This window comes from Gekko japonicus, unplaced genomic scaffold, assembly GCF_001447785.1.
Source record: "Gekko japonicus isolate JY-2015 unplaced genomic scaffold, Gekko_japonicus_V1.1 scaffold3341, whole genome shotgun sequence".
Lineage (NCBI taxonomy): Eukaryota > Metazoa > Chordata > Lepidosauria > Squamata > Gekkonidae > Gekko > Gekko japonicus.
Genome location: NW_015170996.1, coordinates 120,800 through 148,041, shown reverse-complemented (window position 1 = coordinate 148,041; position 27,242 = coordinate 120,800). Strand labels below are relative to the sequence as shown.

Genomic DNA, 27,242 nt, shown 5'->3' with positions numbered 1-27,242 from the left:
GATTGTGCCAACCATGGAAATGAACTATTTTCTATATAGAGTTGTTTTTCCTTTCAGGTGTTTTGGGTGAATGAATAGGGGAGGCAGCCATGGCAAAGGGTTTGAGATCTGGAGCCAGGACCAGAAAATTCTCAGTGGGGGACATGCGGGGAAGTGGGGGACATGTGGGTGCATGTGGGGGCATGTGAGCAAGTGACCTAGGCACATGGGGGGTTACACAGGGGAGGTGAGAGGGATGAGGCAGAGAAACAAGGAAACAGGGAACTCCTGACTGTGGCTGTGGGATCTTGGTCCCCTCCACCAATGCTCTCTCATCAAAGGGGCAATGGATCCCCAACCTGACCCTGCTTGACGGGTGTACCTTCCGATGTAATCCTTCCCTGCATGCCTCAGCCGAAGCTCACCCAGTCCTGGTGCTCTCGGCCCTGGAAGGCCAGGCATGGCTGCTGGGGCACATGGCAAGAGCCAAGGAGAATGGCCCCACCCCAGTGCCCAGTGCTTCACTGCGAGGGAGGAGCTCACTGCTGGCGCAGGTGCAATGAAGTACTGGGGTGGGCCATTCTCCTTGGCTCTCGCCATGTGTGCCCCAGCAGCCATGCCTGTCTGAGGACTCCTGGCCTGACCTGGTTCTGCGGCCTTTGGGGAGAGCGAGAGGGAGAGCCTGGTGAGGCCACCCCTCTCGGCCACAGCAGGAACCAGCTTCCTGCTTCTAGCTGTGGCCAAGCAGGAGGGGAGGGAGACCCAGTGAGACCACCCCTCTTCCTCCCCTCCTGCTCAGCTGTAGCAGAAAGCAGCAGGAAGAGCTGGTGAGGCCATGGTGGGCAGGGCTAAGGAGTGTGGCACACCGTGGGTGGGTGGAGGAGGTCTGGCATCCTCCCAGGGTGGAGCACCCCAAATCCCCCTCACGGCTACGGGCCTCTCTGGAGCTGATGACCAATGAGCTAATGAATATTCATGCTTCAAGTATTTGTCATTGTCGATGAATATTGATGCGGCCAGGTGAAATGGGCTAGGCTAGAACAGAAGGACGAGCCATGCTGCCGTTCCCCCGCTTCAGCAATATCAAAAGACCTCTTTTTCAAGTTGATTTTGAAAATATAACATAGATGATGGATGAAGATGGGGAAAGCAGCATGAGAATGCACGTGTGCGGAATATTGGCAATTCAATTTCAAACGTTTGAAAAACAATTGAATATTTTTTTGAGGTTTGACAGTCCTGCTTACCATTTGCAAACAAGTTGGTAGCCAAACAGAGGGATGATCAAGCTTTTCTGCTCACGTTATCTTGTAATAATTAGATATTAGTAACAATAAAATATCTTGTAATTCCATAACAATGAAATACAGTATCATTTTGAAGATAAAACAATGTACGATTGCTAAATACTACTGGCAACAAAGTCAAGAATTATAAGATGGAAATACGGGGAAAACAGAATGGGCACAGCAGACTGGTATCCAAAAGAATGTTGAAAGTGTTCCATACATATGGAGTAAAGGATAACTGGCATTTTCTTGAACATCTACATTTTCCCTATATGACCATCTATTGTGGGAGAGGGAGGAGGATGCCAAGGATGCCACTATTAGATCCAGGCTGAGTTCTGGCACGCACCCATGTTGCCAGATGAGCCTCAGGCTAGCAGAAGAGCAGAAAAGACCCTGGGATTGTTTCCAGGCTGGAAATGAGTTTGCCCCTAATAGTAATGTCTGTTGTTCTCATGTTGTTTTCCCAGACCACAGAAGAACTAGAAGATGTATCTGACGTTGAAGATGAATGTGATGCACGTAGCCGTACCAGTATTCAAACTGAAGGGAAAACGGATAGGGTATGTCTCACACCAGTTTGATCAAAAAGTTGTTGAACAAAGGCTGGGACTGCTATTCCGCTAATGTCTCTTTGTTTTGCCTGTGAATCATGCCAAAATTTTGCTCCTTTCTTTAAGAGATTTCTGAGTGTGTTGTATTTCAGACAGATATATAATGGTGCAGGGAAAAGGCCTCCCTAATGAAGTTATAAATATTGAGCAGAGAATTAAATTAGTTTGGCAAATACTTAACTCAAAATTCATAGCTGCTCAAAATCCTGGGCTTGGGCCTTCTAGCCAGTATAAGTATAGTTATGACCAAAGGCCCACATATATTTATTCACTTCATTTATACCCTGCCTTTCTTCCCAATGGGACCCAGAGCGGCTTACATTGTTCTGTCTCCTCCAGATCCTCATCCAACACTCTAACCACTTTACTGCACTGGCTCTCAGATTAGGAAGGTTGCTTAAAACCAGGGGTGTCGAACTCATTTGTTATGAGGACCAGATCTGATATAAATGTCACTTTGGCGGGCCGTGCCATGCATGCTATAAAATGTAATACAAGGTACCAGAGATATAAACTTTATAAAGCTTATTTCAGATACCAAATGGCAATTGCAGGTGAATGACAAATAGAACACTTGATTGGATTAGGTGTGATATGCAGAGGGGTAGTAGACGTGGAGATACCAGCATTCGTAATGAGACAGGAAATCTAGGTCTCAGTTTGCTCCAGGAGGATTCAGTCCAGGAGGATGCAAAGAATAAATAGACATAATTCTGACATTAGAAAACACAACATGCAAAAAACAGTGGGAGAACATTTAACCTTCGAGAGTAGCAATTTTCTTACAAAGGAACTTCAAAGGGAGATTAGAAAGAGAGACTGCTGAATTGCAACTAATAATGAAGCATAAGACAATGCATCCTCCAGGACTGAATTGAGACATTGGTTTCCAGTCTCATTACCAATGCCTGCTATTATCATTTGACATCTGAAATCACTCCACTCTCCAAGTTAAAAGGACCAATGGACTCACATTCTAGCTGTATCTGAAGAAGTGAGTAGTGACTCACTAAAGCTCAAGCCCTGCCACAAATTTTGTTAGGTGCTACTGGATTCTTTCCACTAATAAAAATTGCAAGCTGAGCTATTAGGATTCTTTCTTTCTTTTCTTTATCTGTTTACACTGGAGAGAGGATCTCTCCAAGTGAAATAATGTGTTAATTTCAGACTGGGCAAAATCCACTCAGTGCTAGTGATAATAATGAAACAGTTTAAAAAGCAAAAGGGGAGGTGAAGAAAGGCAGCTAGCGAGGTGGGAGGGGAGAATGAGAGATATGTTGAACTGAAACATATGGAACCGTAGATGTATTTTTAAATAATAAGCCAACTATTTCCAATAATTAAACAATGGAATCCAATCCAAATGTTCTAATTCCTAATCAGAATGTTTTTGAAAGAAAACAAAAATGGAGCCATCTAATCTTAAAAAAACCTTTTCAGAATAAGCCAAAATAATTTACTTTTAATTCTCCTTGCCCCTTAGCCCAACACGCCCCTTCCTTTTAACACATGTACACACGTGTGTGTGTTTGAGTGAGTGAGAGAAATATAGAGATCAAGTCTCAAAGAAAACAGCAGAGCACAACGATCTCAATGTAAATTGTGATTGTCAGAAGAATCCACTCTCCCTCCCTCTTAAGAAGAAGACATTTGCATGCACATGAAAGCTTATACCTGAAATAAAACATTGCTGGTCTTAAAGGAGCCATGGGCATTGCTTTCTCTTGCTCTTTCCCACCTCCTCCCTTCCTCCCAAAGGAGGAGAGCTCAGCCAATGGAGGGAAGCAAGGCTTGGCTTTGTATCTCTCCCGTGTAAACAGGAAGCAGGAAACAGTGACTGAGGGAGTTGTGTGTGAGAGAGATATCAGGTCTCCAGAAAGCAGGAAGCAGGAGAGGAAGCTGGATAAAAGTGAGCTGCAATGTGATGGCGGCGGCAGCCTCAAGGAAGGAAGCAGGAGACAGTCAGTTGCTCATGGGCCTGATTTGAGCCCTGCAGGGGCTGGATTCAGCCCACAGGCCACATGTTTGACACCCCTGCTTTTAATAGATTTATATCAGGTCCAGACTGTTAAGCATACCCACCAGGGAACTCTTGGAATAGCAATTCACTTAAGAAGATATGACTCTCTACTTTCATAAAACTTCAATTTGCTGGGAGAGTCAATGATGATCTTTTTGGAAATTGGTTTTAGCAGAGTGGCATCCATAGTTTTATTTGTGATCCACAAGCTCTCAACATGATTGCTGATCTATGAGCCAGTGGTCAACTAGAGCAGATGAACTGTTTTGTTCACTACATATGGATGAAAATAAAGTTTCCCGGTCATTTCACCTATTCAGAGCAGTGAAGTCACACTGAATTAATACTGATGATTTGGAAATAAGGTAAAAGCCTTACCTAGGCTTTTGCTTCCCTGGAAAACAATCCAGAAGTCTGGTAAATTAAGTTCATGTCCATACTAACAAAAAATCTAGAAAACATATAAGATCAAAACCACTGAGAAAGCTGAAGCCCACATCATCTAACTTGCATGCAACCTGTAGTACTCCATTAAAACATGCAAAAGGCTTTTAGAGAAAAGAAGACAGGAAGATTTAAAGACTAATAGAAATCACTATTGGAATGGTTTCCATGGAAAACACTGCATAAAACCATCACGAGTTTAGCATGCTCTTGGTACAGGACTGGACTACAAGGGGTACTAGTGCAATTAAATGCTACAGGCTGAGTAAAATATGGATTTTCATATGACTTTTAAAATACTTCCCATAGCAAGTACAATTCCATTTGGCAGATGCATAATCTGTAAATGATTAGATTCAAGCCTTCCTCTATTCATGATAAAAGGAAGTTGAAAGAGATTCCAACTGGGATGGGTAGAGCACATAGTTCAAATCATCTGGAATTAACCTTTCCTCAGATCATAACATTGTATCTAAAAACAATATTAAGAAAGATAGTTGAATGTCAGTATTCCTCAAATCAATCTGCATTGTTAGTCATATTACAATAAGGGCTTCTTGAAGAAGAAGAAGAAGAAGAAGAAGAAGAAGAAGAAGAAGAAGAAGAAGAAGAAGAAGAAGAAGAAGAAGAAGAAGAAGAAGAAGAAGAAGAGATTGTGTTTGTTGAGCAATGACACAAGGACTTTGAATCAGACCAATGGGAGTTTCATGCCTCCCTGACTCATGTGTGCCCTTTTCTCTTTGCAACTGGGGCATGGGCAAAAGCGGCAGCTGACTTCCCCTCCACATTGCTTTCTCCTCCTCAAAGCACCCTGGGGAGCTGATACTGGCAGCCATGTCAAGTAATCTGAGCAGCCAGAGAGGTGGGTTTTAAGGTGGGCAAAACAGTGCAGAAGGGAAGGCTGCAGCACTCTGGTTGCACAGAGTCAGGTGGACCAAAATCTCATTGAATGTTTAATTCAAAGTCCTAGTGTCATCACTCAACGCACAGGGGGACTTTGTACTATGTAGGACAGCCCTGAGAGGAGGCATTCTGCATCCTGGATATAAAGTCCTGGATCCTCCCACTAAAGAGTGCAGGCCACACACTCCAGTCCTTTCCTGTACGCTGGTTTTTTTTTTTTTTTTTTAAATCCTCAGAGGGATATTTTTATTTTTGCAATACACTACAAATTACAAAGAAATTATGGAGGAAAGGGACTACATCTAGGGATAAAGAAAAGATAACCACACTATACTAAAACCCCAAGAGGAGGAGATCTTATCCCTGTTAGTTAAAGTGTGAGTAATATAAATGTTAATAAAACAATATACTTGTAGAGTTCTTGTTTGTCTCAGCTTCAATGTTAACATGTTAATTTGTTAGTTGTTATGAGAGAGCTTTCTGATCATCTTCTTATTCTTCGCTTCAAAAGGCAGTTTTCAGAGTCCTTCTGCCTTTACTTCAGTTTTCTGTCTCTAAAATCATATACCACTCTGGCTGCCTCTGCACCGGTTTCCACAGCAGAGTCCTCCTCCGTTCCAGAGGTGGCAGAGTCACTTGATTTCGTTTCTTCCTCTTTGGAGTCTTCCTCCATTCCCAGCTGGCGTCGCAAAAATTCCTTGGCTTTAAAGGTGGAATCAATCTTTTCTCTTTTATCGTTGATCCTGAAGATGGCACCCTCTGGGATGGCCCACCTATATGAAATTCCATTAGTTTGAAGAAAAGAAATTAAGTCCTTATTAAGGAAATTAAGGACTTATTAAGGAAATTAAGGACTTATTAATTAAGTCCTCTTTTGACGAATTACAAATGGAATGTCTTTTAAAGTTTTAATGATTAATTTAGTGGAGTTGCTGATGTTGCCTTTAAAATAGCAACTCTGGTCTGTCTTCTTGAGAATCTGACCACAATTTCTCCAGGCAGGCTATTTCTTAAATATAATTGGAGTAAGCACTATAAGCCGTCTCCATCTCTTTTACCAGTTCATCCGCTGTTAAACCTATTGTTAAGCCGCTGTTAAGCCTACTGCTGGAGCAATGATCTCACTGAGTATCTTCCTCAGGTCCTCCTTCTCTGCCTCAGGAACTCCCTGGAATCTGAGAATCATGTTGGCTTTTTCCATCTGCAGCTAACACTAAGCTTCGAAGGGGAGACCTTTTTGGCTTCAAAGCTTAGGTCCCGTTCACACTCACCTATTTGGTCCGGGAGCGGGACAGTTCGGGGGCGGTTCAAACCGGCGCGATCACACCACAACATCTGGGAAGCGCCGTGATACCGTCCCCGAACTGTCTCTATTCTTGGAAACCGCGCCTCAAACTGAACCACCTATCTCGGTGGTTCAAGTGGATGCGGCGCCTCTTCCCGGCCGTTTGATCGCCGGCGCAAGGACGCGCCGGCACAACCCCGGGCCGGAGACGAACTGCGCATGCTCAGACATGCGCAGTTCAGCCGGCCCCCGGTTAGGGCCGTGTTTTCTCCCCGGCGTTTGATCGCGCCGGGGAGAAACGGCGGCGCGGCCGGGGGATCTGTGAGATCCCACCGCGCCGTGTCAACGTTGGCGCAGCTTTTAAAAGCCGCGCCTTCAAGCGCCTTTTCCCCTGCCGTGTGGCAGGGGCCCAGATCTATCAAGGACAGGTCCCACATGAAATATGGTTTAAGGAAATAAGGGCTAGGCCCTATATTAAATGTAGCAACTCTTGAGAAGAGTCTTTAGAAACCAGGAAAATAACATTACAACATAAAGAAAATTTATACACAATACCAGTTAAATTGCTTCTGAGGAAGTTAAGAGACGAAACCAAGCATAAGCCGGCTGCTTTGTCAAGCTCTACATTCTTTTGACTGCTAACAGCACATGTTTTGGAATTCCACTAGTATCTTCTGGCTGTTGGCAGCAATTGATATTTTGTTGTATTACCGAGTTATTGTATAACATTAAGATATTGTATGATCAGTTTTATTTCCCAGTCATGAGGGCTGCTGAGGGGCTATAGACCCAGAGCCTGAACAAATTCAGGGGGCTGATATAGGGTCAACCAAAAGCATATCCTACACCAACCCTCCTAAACTTTCCCTTCCATCGAACAATGGAATCCCAAGTCTCCACTGATTAACCAGGGAAGGGTAATGTTTAATAAATGTTTGGTTGCGAGTGGTCATGTAGTTATTGAGACAACTCTATAGTTACTAGTATGTGGGGAGGGCAGCCCCAGTTTCTGAGGTGATCTTTACTTCCTCCTTCCCAGAGACACCTTCCGTTAACAAAACAGCAATACATTCACTGCACCTTCCACAGAAAGGTGAAAAGACTTATTTTGGTTGCAAGTAGGATAGCATAAAAGTATCTCTATTTTCACCTCTGAGCTAGATCACAGTTCCTTTAAGAATTGTCACTGTGTCACATACAGCCCACAGGATAGGGTTGCCAAGTCCAATCTTCTTACCGGCGGGGGAGCTTCGCCAGGCTCCGGGAGACGGTCCTTGATGTGCATGACGTCAATCACGTTGAAGGTGACGACGATCGGGGCCACGCCCCCAACATGATTGACGTGGTTGCGTCACCTCTGGTGACGCAGCCACGCTGCGCTTCGGGGGGCGGAGATCCCCCCTGGGGCCCGATTCCGTGGCGGCGGAAATTGGGCCTCTGAAGCGGGGGTTTACCCGCCCCCCACCCCCACTTGGCAGCCCTACGACAGGATTACAGAACTGACAGGCTGTTTCTTCAAGGGAGAGAGGTGGATTCATTTTATCTGGGAAAGGCTCACTAAACCCTGAGATACTTGGTCCCTTCACTACTGAGTTTATTGTCAGAAGTATTTGGTGCGGATGTCACCTGTTCAGTCCCTGCACATCCCCAGTCCAGACTCAGAAGATGGGGCTAGCTGATCTCCAGATCCTGGCCTTGATCCTCTCACAAATTCCCAACCTACCATCTCCCTGGATTAGACTAGCCTGCTAATTCCTAGCTGTGGCTAACTAAGCCTTCTATCTAGCCCTGGTTAAACTCTGTCTGAGCAGCTGGCCACATTTCTTCCCCTCTCACTGCTTTTCTCCCTCCTCTCACAGAGGATCCATGGCCTCTCATTGGCTGGAACCTCTAGGAATTTCCACACCCCACCTGGGATCAGGAATTGGCAGTGATGCCTGAAGGGTGGAATTGGAAGCCATCCATCACACATAGTAAAACTATCTGGCAGGAGGCTGTGAACAGTTTCAGCAGCAGTAACACGATCCTTGTCTCTAACAAGGCACACCACAGACTAGAGTTCCTTTCTGATTATAAGACAACAGGTGAATCTTTTCAGATGAACAGTCACAACTTTACTGTAGGTAAACTAATCAAATCGGCCATAATCTGTGATCTACGCATACCCTTATGTGCTTTCACGGGCATCTGTGTGGACGTTCTTGAGGATTATGACTCAGCTGATGCTCATTTGGATGAACTCATCCGCTGTACAAGTACAATTTCCCCTGCTGCTGGGCATGAAACAAAGTTGGAAAAGTGTCCAACCTGGCCAGATGGCTGCAGAACGGAAGCCTAATAGGCAGTGCCCTTTTGCACTGCATTTTGGCAGCTGTTCAAGATAGCTGCCTGAGGAATGACACCTCTCCTGCTCAGGTTAAAGAGCAACCACAGTGTCACGATTCTTCTCAAATTGATGTAGGGGTAGGGAGTAGTAACGGTATGTTACCACCCCACATGCAGGGTCGAACTCTGCATAAAATGAATGGCAGTTATGCTGTATCAGGGAATACTTGATTACCCCTTCTCTATTTTATTGACCTGGATGAAACCTCTTATCAGGGTAGTACACAATGTTATGACTCACACTGGGAAATAGATCTGTATATGAGAAGGGAGCACTCACTGGAGAAGACCCTGATGCTGGGAAAGATTGAAGGTAACAGAAAAAGGGGATGGCAAAGGATAAGATGGTTAGACAGTGTTATCAATGCAATGAACATGAAGTTAAGGAAACTCTGGAGGATGGAAGAAGACAGGAGGGCCTGGCATGATGTGGTCCATGCAGTCGCGAAGAGACTACCACCAACAAATAAAACCCAAATCGCTTTATTCCCCAGGGTTTAGCTGTGCTTGATTTTCAGCAACTCTTGAAACACACTGTGTGGAAATGAGATGACTGTGCAAAAGATTATTTTCTACAAGAAAAACCAAACAATATGATATTAAACTCTAGGCAGTTAAGCTACCACAGCTGCCCTTTTGGGCCCAAATTATGCCTTAAACTTACCACTGTCACATCTTTCTCGGAAGCGAAGGAGACCAAGGTCTTTCCTCAAAATACTTTCCGAATGAAAGGCTGCATCATTGTACTTCGTAAATATAGGTTATGCGGTGACAGGAGTAACTGCATAAATATCCCATGATGACTTTCTTAGAGCACTTTATTATATTGCATAAAAGTCCGTCCATAATGGGGAAAAACAGTTAAAGCCATTAAATCCCAGTAACATATGGGGGGGGGGGGAATTACTATTTTTATAGCAATTTAGAGAAGGGTGGCTCAAGTGGTTAAGACGCTGAACTGTAGGCTGTGGAAGGTCGGTAGTTCAGCCGTTCAAGACCCAGGTGCCATATGACGGAGTGAGCTCCTGTCTCTAGTTCCAGCTCCTGGCAACCTAGCAGTTCAAAAGCAAGAAATTGCAAGTAGATAAATAGGTACCACTTCAGTGGGAAGGTAACAGCGTTCCGGGCGCCTTGGTATTTAGTCATGCCGGCCACATGACCACGGAAACGTCTTCGGACAGTGCTGGCTCTTTGGCTTTGAAACGGAGATGAGCACCACAACCCTAGAGTCGGATTCGACTGGCCTTCGAGCAAGGGAACCTTTACCTTTAGAGAAGGGATGGCCACCTTCTCAGGGGCCATTCTGTTTTACAGTTCCCTGTTTCTAAGGGCTAGCAGTATACTTTGCCTAACAAATTTTGTCTCTCAGTTATGGTCATGGCCTACACTATAGTGCCTACACCCTGTAATAGTACAAGATTCTCAGTAATGAGTTCATTGACATTACATGAAAATACAGTTTCCTCTTCATGTCCCTAGCTGAGTGCATGGTGCCCAATACCCATGTTCCATCATACCACTCTCACTATGTTACCACTTTCAAATGTGTACTTGAACAGTCATAATGGGCACCATCCCCACTCCAATCCAATTTAGAATTTGGCTCGGCAACACCTGTTTTCCTTAAAAAAAAAATAGACATATCTTGGTTTATTGTGAACCCAGTTCATATCCCAAAGTGCTTCCAATAACCTGGACAGCAAAATGGAGTCCAAGGCCCTCCCCAACACCTCATGTGCCTTGACTCCTGCCACCTTTCCAACCACATGGTCTGGCCTACCATTAGCATTGGCAACAGAGTTAGGGAAGCCCCACTGGAAGGCCTCCCTAGCACCTATCCAACTGCTCCCATGGACGGGGTTACAAATGCAAGGGAAACTGGAAAATGTCACTTTCCCATGACACTAGGGGTGCGATCACACACACAATTAGCTGCGCCATAGGTGCAAATCCCGGGCGGATTTGAAGGGTGTGATCAGACACAAACATCTGGGAAGCGCCCCACACCATCAGCAACCCATTTTGCTCCACTGCAGAAGCAGAGTAAAAAGACACCAGGGAAAGTCCAGTAGCAAACGGGTTGCTATGGGCCACGGATGAACTTTCCCCTGTATGATCGCTCCAGCGTGCTGTCATGGCATCGGGATGGTCTGATCAGGCCATCCCGACTCCATGTTGTTCCCCCCCTTCTTAGTATGCGCATCATTGCACACTCCATAGGGAGCCCTCAGTGCGCAGGTGCGATTAATCGATTCCCTGTTTAAGCGCATGGGGAACAAATGGCAAAAAAACAACAACAACAACCAACTCACCCGCAGGTGTGTCTGATCATGCAGTGGCAGGCTGCCTCCGCAGCTTCAAAGGACTGTGTGATCGCACAACTGTGGGTCAAATTCCTCTGGAAGAACCCTCACTTCCCCCCTGCATTATCTCGTGCATGTGACCACCACCTAGGCATCCTTCATATTGATGTGTCCCACAATCCCTGGCGCTTGGTATACAGTGAAGGAATATTTCAGATTGTCTAAGGGAGGCCACATTGCCACAGCTGAAAGCAGTTGCCACCTTAGTGTGTTGGTGGGTGAAATGGGAGAGAAGGAACAGTCCTTTTCTGGCTCAGGTTAGAATCAGAGCCAGATAAGAACTCTTTAGTCCTAGTGTTCATCTCATAGTTGAGGTGAACTCTCATGTTGCCTAAGTTTGTATATATTCGGAAATGGAATTACAAGTAGAAGTAACACCATAGCAATACAGAAGCATCACTTAGGCCCTGGTCACACGGGCTGGATATCGCAGGGGGGGAGGCGTGGCTGTTTGTCCCACAGTGAAATAACGCACGACTGCGCGATAAGGCATCCCCTCGCGGTCCTGTCGAGGTCCCGTGGTTAGGGGGAGGTGCCGATCACACAACGCGCCAAAGAAGCGGCGCGGCACGGCAAACGGGGTTGTGTTTTGTTTTTTTTTAACCTGAAGTATGTGCATGCCCCGTTGGGTGCTTGTGCACATCCCTGGAGACTTCGGGGGGAAAAAACTTTTCGCAATGAGGCATGGGCGGGCGCCGGATGCCACCGGAAACACGATCAGATGCCCGCATTTGCCCCGCGGTTTCCGGAAACTAGTACCTCCGAGGTACTAGTTTTTTGCCGCGCATCTTCCACAGGAAGCCTCGGTTGAGCCACGGGAGCTCTACACTTCCCAGATGTGGCGGTGAGATCGCGCCCGGAAAATCCGCCTATCTTCCGTCTCTCTAGCATGGCTAATGCTCCGTGTGACCGGGGCCTTAGAATATTTTTGGTAGGAAGTGAGGAACATAAAAATAGTGCAATAGCTTATTCTGGTGATGTGGTAACAAGTGGTACTGGAGTAATCAGAAGGTACTGGGCTTTTATTGATTGATTGATTGATTGTCTGATTTATACCCCGCCCTCCCTTCAAGCAGGCTCAGGGCGGCTTTTTATTGTGATAGAACTGAGGGGCTGGGCAATCTGTCTGTTACATTTGTATCTCAGCCTTCCTCCAAAGAGTAGTATTCTTCCCTCCTCCATTTTGGTCTCATCGCAACCCTATGAGGTAAGTCTGGCTGAGGAGAAATAGCTGGCCTGAGATCATGCTTTAGTGGAGATTTGTGTTGGCAAAGTAGACATTTTCCAGTGTTCATTAAGAAATGTGCTGGAGAGGAAGTAGTTGAAGAGAACATGAGAACCTACTATTTATCCTTGGAAAGTTACAATATTAAATAGAGAGTATGGCTGACAGGAAGTTAGAAGGAGAAGAAGCAGGAACCAAGCCTGACTGTCCCAAACAAGGAAGCAGCTTAGCAGACAGAAACCATCCTTGTCTAACTGGCTAAACATTTCTGCTGGAGGATATGGGTTCTCATACATTTGCCACTGCACAGTTCCAGCAGTTTGAACCCAGGCCTCCTACATCTTAGTATGACACTCTGACCACTATACCACAGTGGCTGTCTCACAGTGGTGAATGGTGGCAAGAACTAGAGGAAACAGTAATTCCAGAAAAACAATCCTACCTCATAATACAGTGAAACAATCAGAGAAAATGACTGAAACCGTTATAAAGTAGTACTTGTGTAACTTTCAGATCACTGTGTTCCATGTGTAATTGTGAGGCGCCACTCCCTGGCCTTCAGCCATCATGCTGGACTCTCCCCCGGGGATCTCTCCAGGCTTCAACATAGAAGAGGGGGTGTAAAAGGTTATATCGTCCCACGTTCCCACTCGTTCCTTGGAGCATAGCTTATACCTGGACTTAGGAACACTGCTCCATCTCTTCCCTGGCTTGGCTGTGCAACCTTCATTTATTTCCCTCCCCACGCCTCCATTCAACCCCAGTCACATCCCCTGCCCCTACTACTTGGGCCCATACCTGGACCAGGGATTGGAGCACCACCCCTCCCCCTCCCCTGACCCCTCAGGCCTGTCAATGGCTTGTGGGACCTTCACTCCCTGGTTTCCCCTCCCTTGATGCCTGGCTTTGCCCCCTTCTTGCCCTGCCTTCACCATCCTGCGTCTTCTGTCAGTGGCTGTGGCTGTGATTGTAAGCAGGTCTGGGGGTTCTTGCAGGGGTTTGCTCTTCTCTGGCACCAGGCTATGATGTCATTGGCCAGCTGCAGCTGGTGTCCTCCAAGGTCCTGTCATGGGAACTGTGGTGGTGCAAATGGGGGCCATTTGAGGTACATGGGAGGTGGGAATATCCCAACTAGCTGGAATGTCCTGCTTGGGCTGTCACTTTCTATTGCCATTGTTAGCAGAGTAATTAACACAGCAACGGTTCACAACCTGATTAAAGAGTAGTTAAAGGTTTATTTAGGAGCTAACATACTTGACAGGAAAGAGGAGAGACAGAGATAGGTTCCTAACTACATCTCTAGCTGAGAGAGAGAGAAGACTGAATGAAGAACTTCCATGAGGAAGGAGGAAATTGCCCTAAGATTAGCAATAAGGAGGAAATTGCCCTAAGAGTAGCAATCTGGAGACAGACATGGAATGACACTTAACCAAACAGAAGGTGCTGACCTCACTATCTATATATGTAATTCTCAATGGTTTCCTCTGTGTGTGGATAATTATATCTGCAGATAGAGGGCACACTCTCCCCCAACAGGTTTTTCTACAGACTCAAGAGACTCCGTGGGTTTGAAGAAATATCCAATATCAGGGAGGGTTGAATCCCCCCAATACCTTTTGAAATGGCTGCCACAGGGATTTACTCCAGGACCCTCTTCATCTACAGAGAGAGATAGACTGGCTGTAGGGTTGCCAAGTTGTGGTGGGGAATCGTGTGTCTTTGCAGAATCCGTGCTGCGGGGACGGTGAGACGCGTTGCACCAGCCGTCGCCAGGACATGACGCTATGCGTCGCTCTGGCAATGGGGCTCCTAGCGTCATGTCCTGGCGATGGCGGTGCAATGCATCTCGCTGTCCCCATGGCATGGATTCTGCAAAGACATGCGGATCCCCCGCCGCGATTTGGCAAGATTTGGGAGCCCTAACTGGCTGATAGCCAGAGGAGGAAGAAACAAAAATCAGAACTGGATCTGGGATTGGGGAGGATTCCTCCTGCAGTATGAATGGCTAAATAGCAGGAGGTTTGGAGCCAGGCCTGGGACTAGGATTGCCTGCTCCAGGTTGGGAAATTCCTGGAGATTCTGTGGTGAAATCTGAGGAGTGCAGAGTTTGGGGAGGGGAGAGGCCTCAGTTGGATATAATGCCATAGAGTCCACCCATTTTCTCCAGAGGAAAAGATCTCTGTTGTCTGGAATTCAGTTGTACTTCTGGGGGATCTCCAGGTCCCATCTGGATACTGGCAAGCCTAGGCCTAGCAGTACCTTCTGGGTGACTTAATACCACCTGATTTTAGGGCTGCCAAATGCCCCCGGGGGGTGGAATTCCCCCCGGTTTCGAGCCCCGATTCCCACTCCCGCGGAATTGGGGCCTGGGGGAAACCCCACCCCCGCGTCCGCGTCACCCGGAAGTGATGTCGGACGCTGGGGGTGGAGCCACGCCATTTGAGGGGAAAACAAAGAGTTTTCCCCTCAAATGGCGTGGCTCCGCCCCCAGCGTCCGACGTCACTTCCGGGTAATGCGGATGCGGCGCGCACGTGCGCTATGCGCGCACGAAGAGGACACCAGCCGGGAGCCCCCCACTCCCGGCCAATTTCAATTTGGCAACCCTACCTGATTTGCATGATTCCACTAGGCCTGACTGCTTGCTACTGTTCAACAGCAGCCACCCTATGATTGAGGCAGGGAGGGCCTTCAGACAGATATAATGCTGTAGACTCCACTTTCCAAAGCAGTCCTTTCCTCCAGGGGAACTAATGTTGCCAACCTTCAGGTGAGTACCAACATCATGATATCCTCCATGAGCACCCGGTTTTATACTCATTTCATTAGTCTCTTCCTCAGGAGTAATTATTTAAGTTAGGAAGGTGATACAGCTTAACTTCTTTTGAATGCAGTTTAACTTCTTTTTTACTGTCTTGCAATTTTTTCAAAATATCTTCCAGTTCCATTTGAGACTCAGTTGCTCTCAGGATGGGAGTAGCATCTCAGTCATCTTTTCTGTCTGGCTAGGAAGCCTTCTTTTTAATAACAAACTGCCAATGCTCTCCACCTCTCATGCTGGAACTCAAACTCTCAAAACTCTCAAAAACATTCTCAGCTGCATGGAATCAATTAGCTACATGAGAGAGAGAGGGAGCAATTACCAGCCAATTTGAATATAAAAAGGCTTCTAGCCAGATAAAAATAGTGGACTGGCTGCTACTTCTAGAAATTAAACTGGCTTGCTCCTAATGGAACTGGAAGATATTTTGAAAAAGGATTTCAGCTGCAATAATTGCAAGACAGTAAAAAAGAAGTTAAACTGCATTTAAAAGAAGTTAAGCTGTATCAAGAGGTTTACACCTTCCAACCTTAGAGGGTTACTCCTGAGGAAGACTCATGAAATGAGTATAAAACTGGGTGCTCATGGAGGATATCATGATGTTGGACATTTCCTTGAATATGTCAGAATTTCCTAAGCAAAATTGTCATGTTTGAATAGATATACATATTGATGTTCACATGAATTATTAAATGTTATTTTTATCACAGTGTTTCCTTGGTTTTTGGTATGTACCTACAACTGTGATCCCTTCCTTGTACTCAACCTTCAGGTGAGGGCTGGAGATCTGTAATTACAACTGATCTTCAGATGACAGATCAGTTCCCCCAGAGAAAATGGCTGCTTTGAAGGGTGGAGTTTATGGTATTATATCCTGTTGCGGTCACTTCCAAGCCCAAACCTCATCCAAGGCTCCACCCCTAAATCTCCAGGAATTTCCCAACATGGAGCTAGCAACCCTAAGAGGACCTGCTTTCTGTACTTGGGCAATCCATTGTGATTCCTGGAGAGTGGCTGCTGTCACTGCTGCTGTGGGTGGGGGTAGGTGGGAGGCCAGGAGAGTGACAGGGCCAGAAAGAGTGATTGGGTGGGTGCAGAAAGGAAGTGACAGGCATGGAGGAGAGAGAGAGAAAGAAAAGGGGTGGCAGAAAGGAGAAAGAGTGTGAGAGAAGTAGGGGGAGAGGGGAAGAAGCAGATGCAGAGGCAGGGGGAATGGGATAGCCACTCCCACAAATTTCTTGTGGGTCCCCACATCCTCTCTAATTGTCTTCCTGCTGCCCCCCTTCCGGGTCTTCCTCCCTTCTTCTTTGTACATCAAACATTGCATTTTCCAGTAGCCATGACTGTGGGCAGGTTTGGGAGTTCCTGCAGGGCTTTGATCTTCCCTGACAGCAGACAATGAGGTCATTGGCCGGTGCCCATCACTCCAGGGCCTAGGGAAGATGAAGAAGTGCCGGCCTTCATCTGCTGCAGCTGGTGTCCTCCCAGGTCCTGTCCTGGGAAGTCTGGTGGTGCCAAAGAGAGCCATCTGAAGTACAGGGGAGGTGGGAATATCCCAACTGGCTGCCACAACTCCAGGAACAAGTCTGTCCTTGCTAGGATTGCCAGACCCCTGGTCCAGGCAGGGGTTCTCCCATTTTTTGGGCTTCTGTCAAAAAACCATAGAGTTTTGCCCAAAATGCAGAGTGTTGACATGTGTGCCTCCCAACTACCCCCGCTGGCAAGCCAAGGGGACCTGGCATTCCTAGGCCTTGCAATGGGCACTGCATTCAAGGCCAGCCTGAGTGCTGGGCCTGGACAGTAATGCAACTTAGGTTTCATTTCTCTACTTAAATATCTTGAAGGAACAGTATCAGTCAGCCCAGGGCCTCTGACATTCCATTTATCTAATGACATGGTTGTTTATCCTATGATATTCTCTTTATCCAATGATATGGCTCTTTTGGGGTGTTAAACAAAGCCAAGCAGGCTATTCAAAACCCAGGAGTGGGACTGAGAAACCTAACTGAAACGGAAAAGTGGAAGGGGGTGGGTAGAAGGTGAAGGATGGTGATGAAAATAACATTCATTAAGCCATATTTTGTGTTCTCAGTGAGGGCCAGCCAGTTATTCCATCTTTAAAATATGGATTCTGCAGACAAACTCTTTGTCTAGCTTTGACGACTCTCTCAGTTAAGTGGTTGTTCTGCAAAAAGGGGCATGCCGTGGTTTCACAGGAGCTCCTGCTTGCCTTTCTACCTCGCACTCCTGATATTGTTCCACTTTGAAACGGCATTGACATGCACATTGCGGCCTCTGAGTAGGCCAGCTGTCCTCAAGTGTAACAGCCAGTCCTGACCCCACTTGCCCTTTTGCCAGAATCATGATTTCTTTCATAAAGAATTTGTCTGCCTTTTTGGAGCATGTTTTTGTCAGAGAGCCAGGCCCCCTGAGAAATATTGTCTTCACTCACTTCAGTGTTGGCTCATATTAAAAATAAAGTCAAGAGAGTCGCAGCCAGAAAGATCTCCTCCTTGTGGGCCGCTGCCGCTCAGTGTTCAAGACCACACTGACATGACCAGAGAATGAAAGATGACATGATTAGATGAGGGGGTTGCATAGTATTGAAATTGGAAGGGAAAAACTGTACGCAGGAGTCTCAGCAAGATAAGGCTGGTTTCCAAGATCATAGGGGATATAAAGAGAGGCTAGCAAGGTTGTGTGGACTCTGCACGAGCACATTCTGCAAAGAGAATAAATGGTGCGCAGCAAGTAAACGTACATGTTTATTTTAATATTTTGCCCCAAATGTTTACAGTTTAAACCGATGAGTCATAGCATTGTGGAATATGCGAAACAAATAATGCCAACAATACAATCATAGACCCCATGTGAGAACCGCAGAGGACCATTCAGGAGAAAGAATCCCAGTACACTGTCATTTCAGGAGGGGAGCTGTGCTGGTCTCCAGTAGAAGAGCCAGATTCCAGTCCAGGAGCACCTGAGAGACCAACAAGATTTTTGGGGGGATAAGCTTTAGAGATCCCAAGCTCCCTTTGTCAGAACTTTTACTCTCAAAAGCTTAAACCCCCCTCCCCAAATTTTGTTGTGGCCTAAGGTGCTGCTGGACTTGAACCTTGCTCCTGTACAATTTTGAACTGAATAAAGTTTATTGTATGTGGTCATTGGCCGTCACAATCTCTCTATATAATCTGTTTTAGTCATAAACTCTCCTGAACATTCCACATACTCCCAAATCAGTTGACTCCCCGATCTGTCACTCAGAAGCTGTCCCTATCCACTGCCTGCATTGCCTGAGTCTCACCTCCAATATTCTAAACAGTTTGCTGTTCCTCTCCCCTCAATAGCCAGTCAGAACACAGAGGTCATTTGTATATGCGGCCTGATTGGCCTTTGCCTCTAACATTCTAAACAGTTTGTTGTTGCTGTTGGGAGTCATTGAATGTGTCCTGAGGTAAAATACATATCCCAATTTTCCCTTAAATGGTCACTGGAGATGCCAAAATACTTATCCCAATCTTCCCTTAAACGGTCAGTGGAGTTGCCAATCTCCCTGTGGAGGCTGGAGATCTCCCAGAAATCACCATGTTCCCCAGCCACAGCACATAATTTCCCCTACAGAAAATTTCCCAGCTATTACAATGGTTGCTTTAGGCAGTGGACTCTATAGCATTATACCCTACTGAAGTCCCTCCGCACCCCAAACCCTGCTCTCCCCTGGCTCTACCCCTCAAATCTACAGGTCTGGCCCTCCCATTAGTATTGCCAGGCTTCAGGCAGCAACTGGAGATCTCCAAGATCAGTTTTCCTGGAGAAAATGGCTGCTTTGGGCAATAGACTCTATGGCATTATACCCTGCTGAGGTCCCTCCGCACCCCAAACCCTGCCCTCCCCAGGCTCTACCCCTCAGATCTACAGGTCTGGCCCTCCCCTTAGTATTGCCAGCCTCCAGGCAGCACCTGGAGATCTCCAAGATCAGTTCTCCTGGAGAAAATGGCTGCTTTGGGCAATGGACTCTATGGAATTATACCCTGCTAAGGTCCCTTTGCACCCCAAACCCTGCCCACCCCAGGCTCTACCCCTCAAATCTACAGGTATTTCCCAACCCAGAGTTGGCAGCCCTGTAACGGGCTATGAAACTGCTTTCCAGACCCTTGGACCCCAGAAGACATGGCATAGGAGGAGGTGGTTTTCTACCTTAGCTGCCACTGCATAACCCCAAATCAACATAAGTCACGGGTGGAGGGAACCATACCTGTTACCATGAGGCTGTCCTGCCATACTACCCACTTGGGGCAGCAAAATGAGACAGCCCTGCCTTACAGCTAAGCAGAAGAAAATAAACATGGCTTGCCTCCCTCTATTTTCCCCTTCCCTCTGCCACCCCACCAGCCACAGTCGGGACACTCACCTGGAGCTTCCTTCTAGAGCCGGTTGTATGTCTTCCGACAATGGGCCTTACTCCTAGTTTTATATAAAACTGGATCCCTAATATCTTAAAATACACATTTAGTTATTAAATTTAATGAGAATTAAGTTCATTTGTACAATATCTAAAATGTCTAAAATACCTCAAATTAAAATTGTATACAGCATTTACAAATTCCAATTCCAATTGTAACAATGTTAATGCCTTGCATCTCAGGAAGCTGCGTTCCTAAGAACCACCTTTGCTCTAGCGTTCCTGGCTGTTAACGCAAAAAGTGCTACCTTATAAGATACCAAAGGATTCAGGTCTGACAGCAGAAAAATTAGCTTATCACTATCAGAAATTTTTTGCAGTTGATTAAGTATTTGAGATAAAAATCTGCTTCTAAGATCCGAATATAGTGGACAAACCATTACGTAGTGAAATAGATCTTCAGCTCCTGTACAATATGTCTCATTACTCTTCCGTCTGGTCGTGTTTTTTCTGTCCTCTCAGCCAGTGGGGCTATCCCCACTGTAGAAATCAGTAGTGTCTGTGTTTGTGTAGATCTTCCACAAAAAGCCAGCTGATATCTTGGGTTGCCTAGTAACCAAAAATCCCTGCAATCAGTTAGAGAGTGGATGGGGGAAAGGACATTTGGGTGGGTTGAGGAAAGGGAGAAAGATTATTGGGCTGGCAGTCAATGTTGGTTCGAAGTCCAGATAGCAAGTAACTGAGTCCAGATAGCAAAGACTCAAGGGTTCTTAAGGCACTCAGATAGAAAACTGTGCATCTTGTTAACATAAATATGCAACATCACTGGCTTGCTTTTTAGAGGGTTGGAAAGTAGCACATGGTAATGCCAGGATTTTGGAAAAAAGATATTTTAGTGATGGACAGGGTACAAAAAAAGGTCTTCAAAATTATCAAGGGGGAAATTACTTCCCTAGAAGGAAAGGCTAAGCATTTTGGGTTTTTTTTTTTTTAGTTTAAAAGAAAGATGACTAAGGATGGAGATTACAATAGTTTGTAAAATAATGCATGGATTAGGGAAAGTGAATAGAGATCATTTTCCACCCTCTCATTCTCTTTCAGGATGATCATATTTGGAATTCTTGTGATGTTTAATTCAGGGACATAATTCATCCTTGACTATCCATAATTTGCTGCATTTTTGTCACAATTCACATCTCCCAGCACTTGGCTCACTCCCTTTTCTTGCCACTGCTGGTCCTAGAGCCGGAACTAAGTCACCAACAAGACAGGATTCATGGGAAATCATTAATTAGTTTGGATTCCTTTGTTCCAGACTGAACCAGAATCATAGTATTGTGCCACCACCAGAATTTTTTTTTCTTTGGTAAGGATTCCCCAGTATTTTACCAAGACAGAAGTTCCCTGGCCCACCTCATTTCTGTGTGCAAGTGTGAGGGAGAAATTTGAGCTCACCTTTTTCAGCTATTTTGCTCCCTCCTGGTCTTTTTGTGTTTGGGACGAAAGTGCCTTTCAGAACTTGCATCCTTAGTTCAATGCCTTGCAAAACACTTTGAGGTACATGAGTGGGAGTCTTCTATGCCCCTCCCCGATCAGTGACTTTGGGTTTCTAAACCAGCTTTATTCCATTAAACCTCTATTTAAACAGGAAGCACAGATAGCGAGGAAGTATCTTACAGCAAAAGGGACATATAGAGAGTTCACTAGAGATACAAACATAAAACAATGCTAACATCTGCCTTCCGCCATGTCTGTGGGGGATGGACCAGGTCCTGCACTTTGTTAGACCAGCTTATTGGAGCTCTTTTCTCATAATTTGTCTGGGACTAGACAAACAGCAAATGGTTGCATGTTCCTTTTCTACCTGATTGCAGACTGAAAGTTCCGTCTTGTTAGTAGGGATCAACATGAATTGGGAAAAATGTGGTTCATTTCAGTTTGTGATGTGCCCAGTTCGTGAGCCACAAACCATCACAAACTTTTAGGCACCAAATAAACTGGTTTGGTTCATGAGGTTTGTGATGTGGGAGAACATCCCCCCAGTGTGCTAGAGACACCAAATTTACAGGGGATATCTGGATTACTCTCCTCTATCTGTCGTCCAAGTTTGGTGACAATTGGATTTATGGTGTCTGAGTCATGGCCCCCCTAATAACGTGCCCCCTGGAAAGTTCTTTCTGGGAAAATGACAGGGGGAGGTTCGGGAGTGTATAGAATGGACCCTGTGCAAGCTAGAGACATCAAACTCACAGACCTCCCACTGATGCTCCTCTCCATGCCCTCCAAGTCATGTGCAGATTGGACTTAGGTGGTCTGAGTTATGGCCCCCAAAGAAGATGTTCCTGGAAAGTGCTTTTGGGGGAAATGTCAAGCACAGGTTCAAAAGTGCATAAAATGGACCCCCTGCAAGCTACACACACCAAATATCTTGATGCCCACCCCTCTATAATCTCTCCAACTTGGGGGGTGGATAACATTTCTGGAGCCCCAGTTATGGATCCCCCAAAAAGGTCTCTCCAGTGCTCTCTCTGGAAAAGTCAGCTGCACTTACAGGAGTCTATGGGATGGCTCAGGAACAAACCAAATGACTTCAAACTCACAGGAAAACTTCACATCGGCAGACTCCCCCACCAGACACTGGAAGCAAGGCAAGCATCTCCTCTATGCTCGCAGCCCCTTGCCCAAGTCTCCAAAGGCAGGTTTTGAAGAACCAAAAGGCAGACATCCCCAGAGGTTTGATAGGGGCTCCCCAAAGAAACTCCACGACAGCTTGGCAGGCACCCTACCCACAAAACCCAAGCAAGGGAAGCATGTCCTACCACATCCTGGTCTAGGTCTAGATCCACAGGCCCAGCTGACTTAGTGTCTCTGCCTCAGACCTTTGGTTTTGTATAGATTCTGCCCCCCAGGCCAGTCCAGGGATGGGGGAAAGAATTCTGCACTGGCGCAATACATTACCCAAGAACCCAGAAAGATAGGCTCTCTGGATTTAAACAATATAGCCACCAGGGATCTCTAAGCTTAACCCCTCAACAACCTGAGATTAGAGATCCCCAGAATCTCAGTTGGCATGTGGGTTTTACACATTAGCCACTCAATCTAGAGTGTGCAGTTAATCTTATACAGGTAGCAGCATTTGGCGAGCAGCATGCACGAGGAATTTAGCCTTGAAGTCCAGTTACTACAATCCAGACAGTATTTATAAACAAGAATAAAGTTTATTCAGCACAGACTTAGCACAGACTAGAAGGATTCAAAATAACAAAGGCTAGGCAATGTTTTGCCTTAACTACACATTAGAAATGCATATTTACCAAGTCAGGAACAGTTATCAGTCCAGAATAGTCCACTTGTAATAATCCAGTAGCCCCAAGAGGTTTGGAGCAAGAAGTCCATCTTTGTAAGCATGCAGCCATGTGCTTCAGCTGCACCAAGGAGTTCTTTGTTCCCCTCGGGACAGCAGTCCCAGATGCAATTCAAACAAATAAAGAGAGCAAGAAGATCTGAGCTCTCCTCCAAGGGTCAGACAATTAAGAACCCCAATCTAATCATAATCAGCTGTGGCCATTCAGCCAATCACGGTAGACAGGGGGTGTCCAACTTTTGGGTTGTCATGGGAACAACTTCTGAATGGTCAGAGCTCTGAAGGGCACACCCGGGTCATGTGCCCTCCCAAACCCTAACCCACCATGGCCTACGTGACATGGGCCCTGTAGCCTGTTTGCTTGTTTGCTAGGCCATCTGGTCTTCTGCCAGCATGTAAGTGTGAAGGCATGTTTTTATGGCATGGCAATAGAGGCCATCTGGACCCCTCTATTTGGCTTCAACAGGAAATCAAGACAGCAGGGTATAAGCTATAGACATTCCAGGGGAAACATGAAACCTATAGAAATCAATATTTCTATACAGGCTTGCACCTCTGACCATGCCCAGGCTTGTTGTTGTTCAGTCACACAGTCGAGTCCGACTCTTCATGACCCCATGGAACAGATCACGCCCAGGCTAAGCACCCACAAACAGAGGAGAAACAAGCTCTCAGGCCTGACCTCATTCACTTGGCTCAAAATGTTCTCAGCTTTCCTCCCTTGCCTTCTAATATTTTATGCATTTGAAATGTAAGACGTGTTGAGATGACACTTCCTGAAATAGTTTGATAACATTTAATTTTAACAGAATGCATGTCTGCAATGTTAAACCATGATATGGAGCAGGGGTCCATCAGTGGCTATTAGCCACAAGGTATAGGTAGGAACTCTCAGGCTGGGGCAAGTGATGCTCTGTATTCTTGGTGCTTAAGGGGGGCAACAGTGGGAGGGTTTCTAGTGTCCTGGCCCCACTGATGGATCTCCTGATGGCACCTAGTATTTTTGGCCACTGTGTGACAGAGTGTTGGACTAGATGGGCCATTGACCTGGTCCAACATTGGCTTCTCTTATGTTCTTATGTTCTCTTATGAAATGCATTCTTTCATCTTTTGGCATATAAAACAGTAGCCAGAAACGTCATACATTAACTGTTACAGAAAAGAAAATGGAGTTGCAGACTGATGGAAGACCAGGCAGCTTGTCCATTCAAAGCTAATAATTGAAGTGACCAGCAGAGTCTGAGCAGTTGCTGGCAAACAGCTGTGGGACTCTCTGATGTTATGTTTAAGAGGAGCAAGGAAACTGTATCACACCACACTTAAAGGAGGAAATGTCCTTCAGTTTTGATCAGTCCAAAATATGAAAGACATTAAGATACATCATGGCATAAATCACTGACTTGCTTGAAGACTGAAGGACTTCAAAATACATTTCCTCAACTCTTTAAAACACAAAGAGACATCTGGTGACAGTAAACTGAGGTGAGTTTTAGGGAAATTTATTCAGCTTCCTGTCTTCTACCTCACACTCCCAGAGTCCTCTGTGGGGGAAAACCTATTTATTTGTTCTTTGCAACATCCTTGAATTTCTGTATAGCACCTCTTTGTCAGAATCTTGCAATGCTCATAACAGGTGTGAAAGTTAGTACTGTTGAACACTGAAACTTCTTTGTTCACAATCACATACAATGTATGGACAAGGCATATCACAGTAAATCTAAAACAGGTCACTCACAGACCCATATAGTGCTTCCCCATCATCTTGTTGGATCACAATGAACTATAACGGTTTCAGTCATTCAGAACTATGTGAAGACAGGAAATTAAAACAATGAAACATTCCAGGACTGGGATCAGTACTGGGAATGAAGAGAAAAGGAAAGCTCAGAGTTCAGAGGAATCAATATACTCACAACATGCTCCAAGTCTTCTTTGGCGGCAACTAGATAATGACTATATCATTCATTCAGTATGTCATGTAGCACAGTGACAAATTGACTCAGAGCTTTAACATCCTAAAATAGTGATTAAAATGAACACATTGTATGAGACACATAACAAAAGAGGACTCTGACAAAGACCATAAAACAGGACAAACCAAACCGCTTAAACATTGTTTAAAAAGCAAGGGAACCTGTGTATGAAACAAAATCCCCTATTTCGCTTTATGAAAAGTTGTTCTGTGTCTAGTATCAAACAGGAAAAAAAAAATTCCACTTTGCTCTATCCACGCATTGTAGCCTGTAATAAAACACATGTTAGAACAAATATTATAGACAAACACAGCTTCCTCCATGTAATCTAAAATGCTCTTTCCTATAGTTTCCTTTATAAATTAAGGGGTTGTAACATGTATTTTAGTATAGACTATGAGGGGTGAATTGAGAAAAATGTTATATTTTCAGTTTAATACAAAGCAGATCTTTTAAAAGAAAAACAGGATTATACTTTGAAACCTAGGTTGGATCCACACTTCTGAGAATGCTCACAGAAGTCACTGTGCCCCTCAAAAAGCCACAGAAGAGGACTGGGGTGGGTGGGGGAATGACCTTTTCTACCCAAGCATCTGAATGCCTCAAGCTGCTCCATCTCACCCTTTTTAAGATGGGTAGCCATGATTGTTTGTTTTTATTTATAGCCTGCCCATCCCTCAAGTTGGCTCAGGGAGGGTTACGTCATATTAATAATACAATAAATACAGTTAAAAATTTAAGACACAATAATAAACATTAAAAGCAGTGATCATAGTCCAACAGAGCCAACTGGCTGTGAGAGGTTGCCTAGCATATTGTTTGGCTTGGTAGGTGGGTGACAACAACCTTAAGGAGACCATGCACAGACACCCGCTGCCTCAGTCAAAAACCTGGTGGAACAGCTCTGCCTTGCAGGCCCGGCAGAACTGAAGAAGATCCCGCAAGGCCCTGATCTCGACAGGGAGCATGTTCCACCAGGCAGGGGCCAGGGCAGAAAAATCCCTGGCCCTGGTCGAGGCAAGACGGATGTCCTTCGGGCCAGGGCCAACCATAAAGCATAACGCTGTTCGGGGCATATATGGGAAGAGGCGGTCCCTCAGATATGTTGGTCCCAGGCCGTGTAAGGCTTTAAAGGTTATTACCAACACCTTGAAGCGAATCTGGAGGTCAACTGGCAGCCAATGCAGTTGGTGGAGCACCTGCCGAACGTGAGCCCGCATAGGCATCGATGTCAGCAGGCACTCCATTGCATTTTGCACCAGCTGTAATTTCTGGGTCAGCCTCAAGGGTAAGCCTACGTAGAACGAATTGCAGTAATCAAGCCTGGAAGTGACCATTGCATGGGTCACTGTACCTAAGTCCTGACGGGGAAAAGATAGGGTTTCAGTTGTTGTTGTTGTTCAGTCGCACAGTCGAGTCCGACTCTTCGCGACCCCATGGACCAGCTCCCGCAAGGCCCTCCTGTCTTCCGCTGTCCTCTGAAGTTTGCTCAATTTCATGTTAGTTGCATCTATAACACTGTCTAACCATCTCATCCTTTGCCGTCCACATCTTCTTTGACCTTCAGTCTTTCCCAGCATCAGGGTCTTCTCCAGTGAGTGCTCCCTTCTCATTTGGTGGCCAAAGTATTTGAGCTTCATTTTCATTATCTGGCCTTCCAGGGAACAGTCAGGGTTGATTTCTTTTAGGATCGACTGATTTGATCTTCTTGCAGTCCAAGGGACTCTCAAGAGTCTTCTCCAGCACCATAGTTCAAAAGAATCTATTCTTCGGCGCTCGGCCTTCCTTATAGCCCAACTCTCGCAGCCATACATGACTACTGGGAATACCATTGCTTTGACCATGCGGACTTTTGTTGGCAGGGTTTCAGTAACCTACCTAAAATGAAAAAATGCAGATCTGGTGACTGCAGTAACCTGGGCCTCCATAGAAAGGGAGCCATCCAGTATTGCTCCTAGGCTCCTCACTGTCTAGGTTGGCACCAAAGGCTCCCCTTCCAGCGTGGGAAGTCTGATACCCACATCTATTCCTCCCCGACCCAGGTACAGGACCCCCATCTTCGACAGATATAGCTTCAACCGGCTCTGCTGTAACCATCTGTCTGTAGCAGTAGAAAAGAGCAAGAGTCCAGTAGTACTTTAAAGACTAACAAAATTTGCTCTTACATTTTAAAAAAA

General features: G+C 45.7%; 1 protein-coding gene across 1 annotated transcript in view; it reads left to right on the top strand.

Annotated features, from left to right (window-relative positions):
* The first annotated feature begins 205 nt into the window (after window positions 1–205).
* Window positions 206–27,242, top strand: part of LOC107116974 (catenin alpha-3-like) — a 128,791-nt gene continuing 101,754 nt past the window's right edge. Inside the window, exons 1-2 of the mRNA XM_015419006.1 lie at window positions 206–226; window positions 1,739–1,831. Coding sequence (XP_015274492.1) covers window positions 206–226; window positions 1,739–1,831 — 114 coding nt within the window. The remainder of the gene's footprint in view (window positions 227–1,738; window positions 1,832–27,242) is intronic.